At 38.1% G+C, this 12,131-nt stretch overlaps 1 protein-coding gene across 2 annotated transcripts in view; it reads left to right on the top strand.

Annotated features, from left to right (window-relative positions):
• SLC44A1 (solute carrier family 44 member 1) overlaps window positions 1-12,131 on the top strand; it is an 82,492-nt gene that overhangs the window by 54,797 nt on the left and 15,564 nt on the right. For both annotated transcript variants that reach the window (XM_088130111.1, XM_088130110.1), the window contains exons 7-9: window positions 2,101-2,190; window positions 7,215-7,354; window positions 9,500-9,686. In XM_088130111.1, coding sequence (XP_087986237.1) covers window positions 2,101-2,190; window positions 7,215-7,354; window positions 9,500-9,686 — 417 coding nt within the window. The remainder of the gene's footprint in view (window positions 1-2,100; window positions 2,191-7,214; window positions 7,355-9,499; window positions 9,687-12,131) is intronic.

Raw genomic sequence — 12,131 nt, 5'->3', positions numbered from 1 at the left:
ATTTAAAGATTAATCATTTACCCTAAAATAAGTGCCAGGATTGCCACTACTTTAATGCACGTGCCCAAATACTACTATATGAAATAAAAGGGACTTAACTTTATTTAGCAAGAAGTACCCTTCATTGTTAGGAAAGAAGCCCTGGCTTTTATGTAGCTTAACTCAACTAGTCAAACAGTAAATGAGTGAGCAGGCAAGCATGTTTTCCCAACTCAAGTATCCTTTAACTTAAAATGGATCTAATTTATGAATTTAAAATGAGGATGAATAGGTGGAAGGAAGCAGCACTTCCACAGACGTTTCTCAGTGTCCCAAATTGGCCTCTTTTTCAGGGACACTTTGGAGGGTCCAACAAATTTGTTGCCATGAAGCGAACTGAAAGAATTAGCCAAATGCGGATAAGAATACATAATAAACTCAGCATCCAAGCCTGAATATAATCTGTCTGCTCATTCTGGCATGATTATAGCTCAATAAGGACTTCATAGTAAAAGCAGTGCAGGTTTATTTGTCTATGTTGACATTATTTTGTTCCTATTTTGTTCCTAAATAATCTTTGCCCTTGAACGTTTGAAATAAAATATGAACTTTGGGGAGATATAATGTTTTCCCGTTGTGTGAATTCTTCCTACTTCACTGTGTGTGAAGTTGGGCAACGGTCACCTAGAGTTCATGTTTTATTTCAAATGTTCAAGGGCAAAGATTCAGTATAGTTTTAATTAAAATTAGTGTGCATAGTGTTGATGAAATAATTAGCTGATCTTTCAATCACATGATTTAAAGAGTACAGTCCTAGTTGAAATTTCTTAACTCTATATAGAATTGTTTGTTAAATATGATGATAATAAGAGAAAACTCTTTGGTATGGTCTTACATTGAGCCAACAGCTCTTAATAAACAATACACATTTAAATATTCCATTGAAATATATATATATATATATATATATATATATATATATATATCACAGATGATAATAAGATTTAGGGATAATTACAATGACGGAGAAGCCATAGCTCTCTAAAGCCATTCATTTTGGGTTAATGACAAAACATGTAGCAGTGTGATAATTAGATTTGTTTCACAACACAGTGGATTGAATTTTTTTATTATTATTATTACTTGAAAGCCTTTACCTCTCTAGATATTTATGCCACAGTCAATGGGAAATGAATATCCTCAAACTTGATGATAATCTCAGCTAAAGTTAGTAAATGACCAAAAGTGTATAACTTAATGTTCTCCACAGTATCAGTATTCGCTTAAGTACATTAAAGATCACATTCAGGGAACAGTTCGCCAATGGATTTCTTTGTTTGCTGATACTTGCTGAATATTACATGTTCAGTATACTGCAATTTATGTTTATGTACTTACGTTATATAATATAAATATACAATTTATATTACATTCAATTATAATTTAATACAACTCATTACTTCTACTGTTAATTACATTAAAAGTAGTATTCCTCCAAATGATACGTGCAGTCCAGAAGCAGTTGCAGCTTTTCATACTCTTCTAAGCCATCCTATCTGTTGTTGGTATTTTATATATGTTTCAGTATGAAACAAAGTACCATACACAGATTAGATTTTCACATTCCAAACAAAGCACTAGATATGTAAGAGTTAGTTAAATGAATTACCCTGATATTGAAGCATAAAATATGATGTGGTTCTTCTCACAATGTTTACATCGTTATTCATCCTTGACATGATAATGTTAAGCATGTGTGTCTGCATGCAACTTTTTGGGTTTTGCTCACCATGAGTTGTATGATGCTTCTTCAACTCATGATAATAAATGTGCTGTTCTATCATGTCATTTAATCTTTTGTTGTGTGTGCCTGCATCTCTTTATACATGTATGTAGGTGTGTGTATATAAACATTGGTGCTTAATCTGCATACAGGCTTGTTTTATTTAATTTACAGATGGGAAGCTAAATAGAGTAGTTTAACCTGCACATTGTTGTACAGAAGAGTTAATAATGAATGCAGAAACATCACTAATATTAATTTATATTACTGCAGCCATTATTCTTGGCTATTTGTCCTTTGAATAATTAACCTGCTTATTCTATTTTGTTTCTCTGCAGTGCTTTCCATGATTTTGATGGTGATAATCAGATACATTTCAAGGGTACTTGTTTGGATCTTAACCATTCTTGTTGTTTTGGGATCACTTGGTAAGTAATTGAAGGCATTCTGTGTCCTCAGACTGCATATGTTTAAAACTTTTTTTTGCTGCAGAAACATTTTGCTGTTGTTTTACCCATTTTCTCAAAACCGTTCTCTCTGCTTTATGAAAATTGAAATAACCAAAAAGAGCTTCCTACTTTAGGATTGACGCTTACATTCTTCCTTTATCATGTGATCATGGCAGTATAGTGATGGAAGGGATCATTGTCCAAATGTTAGTTTAAAGGCTGTATTTAATGGCCGGCGTAATGAAGAAGATAATAGTGTTGTTTTATTGGAAAGTAACCCTGGAACTGTTTAACCACCATCTGAAGAGTAGTATAGGCTTTGTTTTATTGGCATTAGAATAGGGGACATTTCCAGATAGCATTAAGAGCAAGTTTAGGGATTACATTTGCCAGAGGAATCGATATCCTCAAAACAAGTTTACATTTTCCACTGCAAACCTTAGGAGTTAGAATAATTATTACATGAGTTTCACCACAGTCTATGTCAGTGTTATTTATTGACAAGGATAGAGCAACTTGTAAACAGTGGCTTGGGCCCTGGGATGAGCAGTGTCTTTAGTAGTTCATTCAACTCTATCCATTTACATTACATTGGAAAAACGGAAGAAGTATTTCAGAGCAACAAAAAAAACTATGTTCTTAACTTCTTCACATGCTACCACCAAGTCACTGCCTCTTTTCCAAGCCATTTTTATATACCAGAGGATTTGGGGGTAAAAAATACTCAATAGCAGCTACAAGTCAAACCAAATTTTATGAGGATGGCTCAGTGTACGTGGCGAGTTATTCTAAAAAGCCAGAAAATTCCCTGGCTGACTAGTCCCTGATTTCATGAGTTGAGAATGCTCCATTGGCTCGCCTAACTGTAATAATGGAGAGAGAGAGAGAGATTATAGATTGAATGTTTCATCTTGAGAATCTAGAACTTTGCTTTCTAGAATAACCATGATAATGGTAATAGAAATGTTATTGGACCAACTCATTTAATTGAAAGGTGTTCAATCTGAATTGAATTAAAATGTAGGCAATTTTTGTATATATAGATTATCTTTGTACTTTGCTTACACATATGCTGTGTGTCATGTGGAAGTATGCATATTGCAAGGGAAAAAAAGATTTTTCTAGTACCAAAATACATTTGTTGGTATTTACAGTTTACATATCCAGGAATGAGGACCCATGTCATCAGATCTATAAAAAACTGTCCTTAGCTGGAAGATCTGGAAGACAGATTCCATACATTTAAAAGGGAAGGAGGGGGGAGAAAACAATGAATTCAGGCCAAACCTAGATTAAAGATTATATTAAAGCTTTAATACGTGTATGCAAAATAAGCAGTGACAATTGATAGAAAAAAACAGTAATTGATACCCAAAATTGCAAACAGTATTTTATTTATGTTTCTTTCATGTCTGATGGATTTCACATTGTGGTTTAAAAGAAAACCATGGTTATTTCCATGTTTGACAGCAGTGCATACGTAATTGTTTAGACATGATTAATGCCCAGAGAGCAGTGATAGAAGTGAATGGGTATCCCTAGAATGGCTTTCTATTTAGAAACTGTAACAAGATTTGTTCTTCATTAGACCATGCATAATTATCACTATCTTATTTTATTATATCTCTCTGATACATTTAGAGATACCTGGGCTTCCAGTTAAAATCAGGATAAACATTTGAGTTCTGTTCTAATCATGTTTGTGATGTATTCTTCTCATCTCTGAGACTTTAAAACTAAAATCCTGTCCTTATGGAGACTATAATGACCTTTCAATATGATGTTCTAATTTTCCTAAATATTACAGAGCCGATTTCCTTGTTGACAATTAGAAATAAAATGTTTAAAAAGTGGTAACCCCAAAAAATTTATTGTGTATCAAACCAGATTCTAGATTAGAGCATTTATGGGCTGACATTTCACTGCTCAGTAAATTGGCAGTTTTTTATAGCTGTTGCACATGATCCAACTAGCCCATCTGTTGAAAACATAAAATTCCCTAGTTTTCAGAGGAAGCAAGCAAAGTCCTTCCAGATCAGAGCAAGAGTCTGTTTAGTTTGGGATCCTGGTTCCAGCTGTGCCAGACAGATATTTTCCAAAGACCCATAAGCACACTGCTTTATTTATTTGTTTGTTTGTTTGTTTGTTTGTTTATTTTAGCAGACTTGTCCCCGCCCATCTCCCCCCTTATCCATTCTAGTGCTTGAATTTTCTTACTATTAGCACTGAAAATGATCTCAAAACCTATGGGAAAACAAGCAATATTCTCAAATCAGCATTGTCTTCATATCTACTGGTTTACAATTTGCACAGAAGAAAAATAATGATTGAATTCCTTTGCTGTGATGAATGTTCACATGTATTATGGCTTCTTGAATAAAGTATTATCTTTTTTGACTGCTTTCAGATACTCAGTACAGCCTAGTCAGTGACAAGTGATTTCCTATGATGAGTGAAATTTGGGGGGTGGGGGGACGCAGTAACAAGCAAGAGTAATGCAAAGGATCACATGAAGAGTTAGTAACTACTGATTTCTCCTCCTTTTTAAAGAAGGTACAGTATATATGTAGCACTCCAGATTATTTACCCAGAATTAAGGAAGTTAGAAGATATGGACTGCAAATCATAGACTGCCTACCACTTGCTTTAACAACAGCTAAACATTACTTGGATCCTAAAGTTACTTAGTAAAGTTTGATACCTAATTTAAGATTTCAATCATGCATTTGACTCTCTTTCCAGTCCTTGTTGAAGAAAGTTTGATTAGCTCTAATTGCTATTGTTGCCAACATGGTGTTTAATGGTTCTTTGTGCTCCAAAAAGGACATGCAGTCTGTGCTGGGAAATCATCTATCCAAATGATTTGTGTACATGTAATTAAGACTATCTCAGAGATAGGAAGCCTTTTCAGGTTGGTGAAGACATTTGAGGTTTTGAAAGCATGTTGGGAATGCTCTCACAAAAAGCTGCCATGAGGGAAGTTTGTCTAATCAAAAAATGATTGCCATGGTGGGAATGGCAAGTCACAAAACATCAATATCAATTTGGTCATCATCAAAGTTTACATAAGGTTTATTAGACAGAATGAAGATATTGCCAATTATTAGAAATCAGAAGAAAATATTAAAGTAGTGGCAATGTTTACCCTGCAGAATGTAATATTTATATTGCAGAATGACTTCACATTGATGAATTCAGGGAGTTACACTTCATGGAATATAAAAGTACAAAAGTGAGGAAAATGGTAAGGCATATGTAGTGATATAAGCTGCAAAACTAGAAAATTTTAAAAGTCATGTAGGCTTACTGTAGTCTGATTTAATTGACACACTTTTTGCATGAGGTACTGCTTTAAAAATGTTTAATGAAATAAAGGTAGTATTTCTAAAATTTTAAAAAAAATTCTAATTCGAAATAATAAAAGGCAGAAGATTAGCAGTCGATGATGATGATGATGATGATGATGATATTTTTATCCCACCTTTTATATATATAACTCAAGGGGGTGAACATACCTAATACTCACACCTCCTGTTTTCTCCACAACATCAACCCTTTGAGGTGGGTTGGGCTGAGAGCATGACTGGCCTAAAGTCACCCAGTTGGCTTTCATGCCTAAGATGGGTCTAGAACTCATGGTCTCCTGGGTTCTAGGCCAGCACCTTCACCAATACACCAAACTGGCTGTCTGATACTGAGTTGGGATACAAGAAAATGGTATTTATACAATTTTTGAGATTTTTCAGTGTGTAGAATGTACTCAAAGCAGCTTTTATAAAAATCTGTAAAAATAATAGCAAAAAATTGTTTTAAAAAATTAAGATGCTCCTGTCTTCCTTAAGATGAAAACTAGCACCTGTCAAGTTATTACTTCAACCAAAATTGTATATCCCATAGAGAATGTAACAGTTCAGTTACTGGCAAAATATGTATTTGGTGGATGATGGGAAAATAAAAAGGGTCCTATGTTGGTCACAGTTGAAAGTCTCAGTTATAACCAGTGAAAAAAGTGGAACAAGGCCTTATTTTCTCATCTCAAAGAAAAGAAAGAGATGACAAAGTTGTAAATCAGCATAGTCCAGTCTATTGGCAGTTTTATCTGAGTTGTTCCTTCGTTATAAAACCATCTCTTCTTGTCCAATTCCAGACCAAGCCTACCCATAAACAGAGACTAGGTTTTGAAGTTTTATTTCAGGCTCAGCAAGCAGAGCGTGTGTGTAGTCGCAGGCACATCTCAGCAAGTTCCAAATGCACATGAGCTTGTCTGCAAGTGAATCCAAAGCATGAGCAGAAGTGTTGTCAGATCCCAGTCCAAGGATCTAGGTGTCCAAAGGGTAGGTCATCAGCTGGTCCAGGTTCAGAGTTTCAGGAGGCGAAAGGTTCAAGCATGTGAAATCCAGATAAGAACGGTTGTTCCCAATAGATTCTTGCCACATAACAGTGGCTTTTATCTAGAGCCTCTTCTGGGTGGAAGGATGAGAACACTCTTGCCCAGTGAGAAGGCATGTAGAGTACCTTTGGTCTGCTCAGCACCTAGAGCAGCACATCCAGGGACTGGGCAGTTGCCCAGGATCAAGTTCTTCATCATCTGACTCCAAGGGCAACTACTCTGGATGACTGCAGAGGCAGTCTCGGGTGCTTAATTGCTTGGTCGCAAGGAGACACTCACCTGGTGCATCCAGAGCAGGCTCCTCGGTATTAGAGTCTCTGAGTCAAGTTGGCCGTGACACTTCTGGCGTAGAAATCCTCAATTTCTTCTAATTATGGAACAGAAAGATATGCTTTGTAAAGCCAAAATCTTTCTAATCAGTCGTCTGTTGGGAAATCAGAGTACCATTCTGTCCCCATATTTAATGTTAAAGTTAACCCTGGATGTATTTCAATCTGGCCTAGAGTGATAGAAAATGAAACTGTCCAAACTATTTGCGTACATATTAAAAATATATATATATTCTTTTCTGAAAATGGCATGCACTGTATTTTTTTTTCCTATGTGGGCACAGGTGGCACAGGAGTATTGTGGTGGCTGTATGTTAAAATGTGGAAGACTCCCAGTGTCACTCTTACTGTTGAACAGCTTCAGATAGCCAAAGACAATCGTCAGGCCCTCCTGATCTATGCCATTGCAGCTACCATCTTCACAGTGAGTACTTGATGTCTGTCAAATTAGGATGTCTTTGCACATGAAGGAGGCATATGCAAGGGAAAGTGAAGTTTAAATTTGTGCCTTCAGTTCAGTCTTGATTCCTGGCAATTGCCTGGACAAGTCCCTGCAATTTTCTTGGCAAGGTTTTTTGGAAGTAATTTGCCATGGCCTGCTTCCTAGGGCTGAGAGCGCACGACTGGCCTAAGGTTACCCAGCTGGCTTTGTGCCTAAGATGGGACTAGAATTCATGGTCTTCTGGTTTCTACCCTGATGGTTTAATCATCACACCAAACTGGCTCTCTTATAAGGGAAAGTAGACAACCAAATATACACCTTTGGGGTTGATTTTATTATTATGTGTAAGCACAGAGAGAAAGAGTTGCAAAAGAAAGCCTTCTGATAGATGGACATGCAGTATGCTGGTCATGTATAATCTAGAAATAAGATGCCACATTTTATATCATAGGCTCTACATAGTGGAAGAAAAAAGTCAAGGCTGGCTTCTTATTCTCTCATATGAAAGACTAAGTACAGGTAGTCCTTGGTTAACAATGGTAGTTGGGACTGGAAACTTTATTGCTAAGAAATGCAGTCGTAAAGTGTGATGTCACGTGACTGTGCTGACTTAAGATGGCATTCCAGCAGTTCCAGTTGCAATTGTTAGGCAAATCCTACATGGTCATTAGGTGCGATGTCATGCAGTCACCAGTTGTGACCTCTTGCCAGCTTCCCTGCCGACTTGGCTTGTTGGAAGTGGGCAGTGAAGGTCACAAATGGTGACCACATGACCAGGGGACACTGAGACCATCGTAATTGTGAGCTGGTTGCCAAGTGCCTGAATTGTGATCACGTGACTGTGGGGACGCTATGACGGCCACAACTTCGAGGACCAGCCGTAAGTCTCCTCATTCGGTGCTGTCATAACTTCAATTGGTTGCTGAATGAATGGTTATTAACTGAGGACTACCTGTACTTGGGTAGGTAGTGACAAGTTCAGGAGTGTATGTATAGTTATGTTATCATGCTGTTAATTTTGTAATCATGCTGTTAATTTTCTCAGTATCTGTCAGCCTTCCCAGGTAGACCAGACAGGAAACACGGCCAGATGAGCTAATACTACTTTATTGTAAGGTTACATTAACAGAATCTTGCAAGTCTGAAAGTACAAATCTCCCGCCATCTCCATTACAGCCTGAGAAGTTAGGGAGGATCCCTTCTGAGCCTCTTTCTCTACCCATTATGTAGCTGCGGGCTATGCCCTCTCTTATCAGATCATTCCCTAGGCAGTATCTCTTCGCCCTGTTTCTCAAGGTCTTTCTCACATACCATTACAGTATCTTATTTGATTGAAGGGGAAGGAGAATAAAAATAATATTGGAGTTTTACGCTTTCAAGAATGGCAGAACTAGTTTTGAGATGAGTGAAGAAATGCTATGTAATATGGTTTACTTAGTATTAGATTTATATCCTGCCTTTTGTACAAGAGCACAAGGTGGCATACACAGTGCTCCGTTCTTCTGTTTTCCACACAACAACCACGTGAGGCAAAGTGAATGGCCCAAAGTCACCTGGTGAGCTTCCATGGCAGACAGTAGACTAGAACCTGGGTCTCCTACTTTCTAGTCCAACATCTTAACCACTACATTACACTGGCTCTGAAATAGTTCATTATCAAAGTTTAAATTTCATGGAGACCTAGTTGTCAGCACTGCTGATCCACACAGTTTTCAATTATGTTTTTGAGTTTCAGTCTAAAAGAGAAGGCAATATTCTGCCTAAGCTGTGATCATTCTGAAGGCCGAGTCAGAAGGCCGAGTTATGTGTTTTTTAGGTGTCTATCTAAAATATAATGTGTGAATAGAATAAACGTGCTATACCTAGTCATGTAATCCAAGCCAGGACTGGCTGCAGTTTTCTTTCACCTTTATTTCCTTAGAGTAATATGTGAAAATGCCCTGAAACCCACTGTTATTAGTAGGTGGCTATTGGAGTTAAGATTACTTCATATATTTTGTGTTGGCATTTCTAATGATGTAATTAAATACAAATATTTTGGGGTTCTGAATAGGAGGCATGTTTTTACCTTATTTCAATAGATACAATTCACCTAAAGTTTATTATGGAATTTCTTTCCTTTTTCAGGTTATCTTACTATTAATAATGTTAGTTATGCGCAAAAGAGTAGCTCTCACCATTGCCTTGTTCCACGTGGCTGGCAAGGTTTTCATTCACCTGCCACTGCTTGTCTTCCAGCCATTTTGGACTTTTTTTGCCCTCATCCTCTTCTGGATATATTGGATTATGGTCTTGCTGTTCCTAGGTATCACTGGTACGTGCTGTGTAGTTTCAGATTTTTTGTGTTTCTTTGCTTGCACTTTCAGAAAAGCATTGTGCTCTCATCTTTATATTGGGTCAAATTAAATCTAAGAACCTCACTAAGAATCTTCTTTGAAATATATGACATGTTTTGTTTTTGTTACCTCACCGCTGATTGAGCAGGGATTCCACAGTATATGTATAGATGCAATCAAAAGTATTGGTACCCTTCCACTTTTTCCCAAAAAATCCCAGTTTGCCATGAAATAGGTTGAAACTGACACCAGAAGGCTCAAACATATACCACCATTCAGTCTTACTAGGGTTGAGTTTGAGATTGTTCCTCCCCATCCGAACCCTTACAGTCTCCAGCCACTGGGACTTGACTAAAACAGCATTGCTTGGCCAAATCAGGAAACAAATGTATACAGTAGGGCAAAAAAGTATTTAGTCAGCCACCAACTGTGCAAGTTCTCCCACTTAAAAAGATGAGAGAGGCCTGTAATTTTCATCATAGGTATACCTCAACTATGAGAGACAAAATTGGGAAAAAAATCCAGAAAATCACATTGTCTGATTTTTAAAGAATTTATTTGCAAATCATGGTGGAAAATAAGTATTTGGTCAATATCAAAAGTTCATCTCAATACTTTGTTATATATCCTTTGTTGGCAATGACAGAGGTCAAATGTTTTCTGTAAGTCTTCACAAGATTTTCACACACTGTTGCTGGTATTTTGGCCCATTCCTCCATGCAGATCTCCTCTAGAGCAGTGATGTTTTGGGGCTGTCGCTGGGCAACACGGACTTTCAACTCCCTCCAAAGGTTTTCCATGGGGTTGAGATCTGGAGACTGGCTAGGCCACTCTAGGACCTTGAAATGCTTCTTACGAAGCCACTCCTTCGTTGCCCGGGTGGTGTGTTTGGGATCATTGTCATGCTGAAAGACCCAGCCACGTTTCATCTTCAATGCCCTTGCTGATGGAAGGAGGTGTTCACTCAAAATCTCACGATACATGGCCCCATTCATTCTTTCCTTTACACGGATCAGTTGTCCTGGTCCCTTTGCAGAAAAACAGCCCCAAAGCATGATGTTTCCACCCCCATGCTTCACAGTAGGTATGGTGTTCTTTGGATGCAACTCAGCATTCTCTCTCCTCCAAACACGATAAGTTGAGTTTAGACCAAAACGTTCTACTTTGGTTTCATCTGACCATATGACATTCTCCCAATCCTCTTCTGGATCATCCAAATGCTCTCTAGCAAACTTCAGACGGGCCCGGACATGTACTGGCTTAAGCAGGGGGACACATCTGGCACTGCAGGATTTGAGTCCCTGGTGGCATAGTGTGTTACTGATGGTAGCCTTTGTTACTTTGGTCCCAGCTCTCTGCAGGTCATTCACTAGGTCCCCCCGTGTGGTTCTGGGATTTTTGCTCACCGTTCTTGTGATCATTTTGACCCCACAGGGTGAGATCTTGCGTGGAGCCCCAGATCGAGGGAGATTATTGGTGGTCTTGTATGTCTTCCATTTTCTAATTATTGCTCCCACAGTTGATTTCTTCACACCAAGCTGCTTGCCTATTGCAGATTCAGTCTTCCCAGCCTGGTGCAGGTCTACAATTTTGTTTCTGGTGTCCTTCAACAGCTCTTTGGTCTTGGCCATAGTGGAGTTTGGAGTGTGACTGTTTGAGGTTGTGGACAGGTGTCTTTTATACTGATAACAAGGTCAAACAGGTGCCATTACTACAGGTAACGAGTGGAAAACAGAGGAGCCTCTTAAAGAAGTAGTTACAGGTGTGTGAGAGCCAGACATCTTGCTTGTTTGTAGGTGACCAAATACTTATTTTCCACCATGATTTGCAAATAAATTCTTTAAAAATCAGACAATGTGATTTTCTGGATTCCCCCCCCCCCATTTTGTCTCTCATAGTTGAGGTATACCTATGATGAAAATTACAGGCCTCTCTCATTTTTTTAAGTGGGAGAACTTGCACAATTGGTGGCTGACTAAATACTTTTTTGCCCCACTGTAACTGAATATAATCAGCATACTGATGATACCTGACTCCAAACCAATGGATGACCTGCTCCAATTCATGTAGATGTTAAACAGAAGGGGTGAAAGTGTTGAGCACTAGGGCACCCTGTAGATCAGGAGCATTGGGTTCAACCTCTCTCCCCCTACCAACACCAACTGGAACCAACCACAGAAAAAGGAGAACCACCATAAAATTTAGCTCCTACTTCCTACAGTTAGTTCAGAAAGATATGATTTATGATATTGAAAGCCACTGAGAAATCAAGAGGAACCAGAATTGATGTATCTCCCCCATCCTTATCTCTGCCACAGGTCATCCATTAATGTGATCAATGCCATCTCTGCACTAGGCCCTGACCAAAAACCTGATGGAAAGGGGTCTAGATAATCATTTTCCTTCAAGGCCCTCTGTAATCC

This window comes from Python bivittatus, unplaced genomic scaffold (genome assembly GCF_059951505.1).
Source record: "Python bivittatus isolate LINGU-HERP-01145 unplaced genomic scaffold, Pbiv_v1 ctg000850_np1212, whole genome shotgun sequence".
NCBI lineage: Eukaryota > Metazoa > Chordata > Lepidosauria > Squamata > Pythonidae > Python > Python bivittatus.
This window is presented reverse-complemented; position numbering and strand designations above follow the sequence as displayed.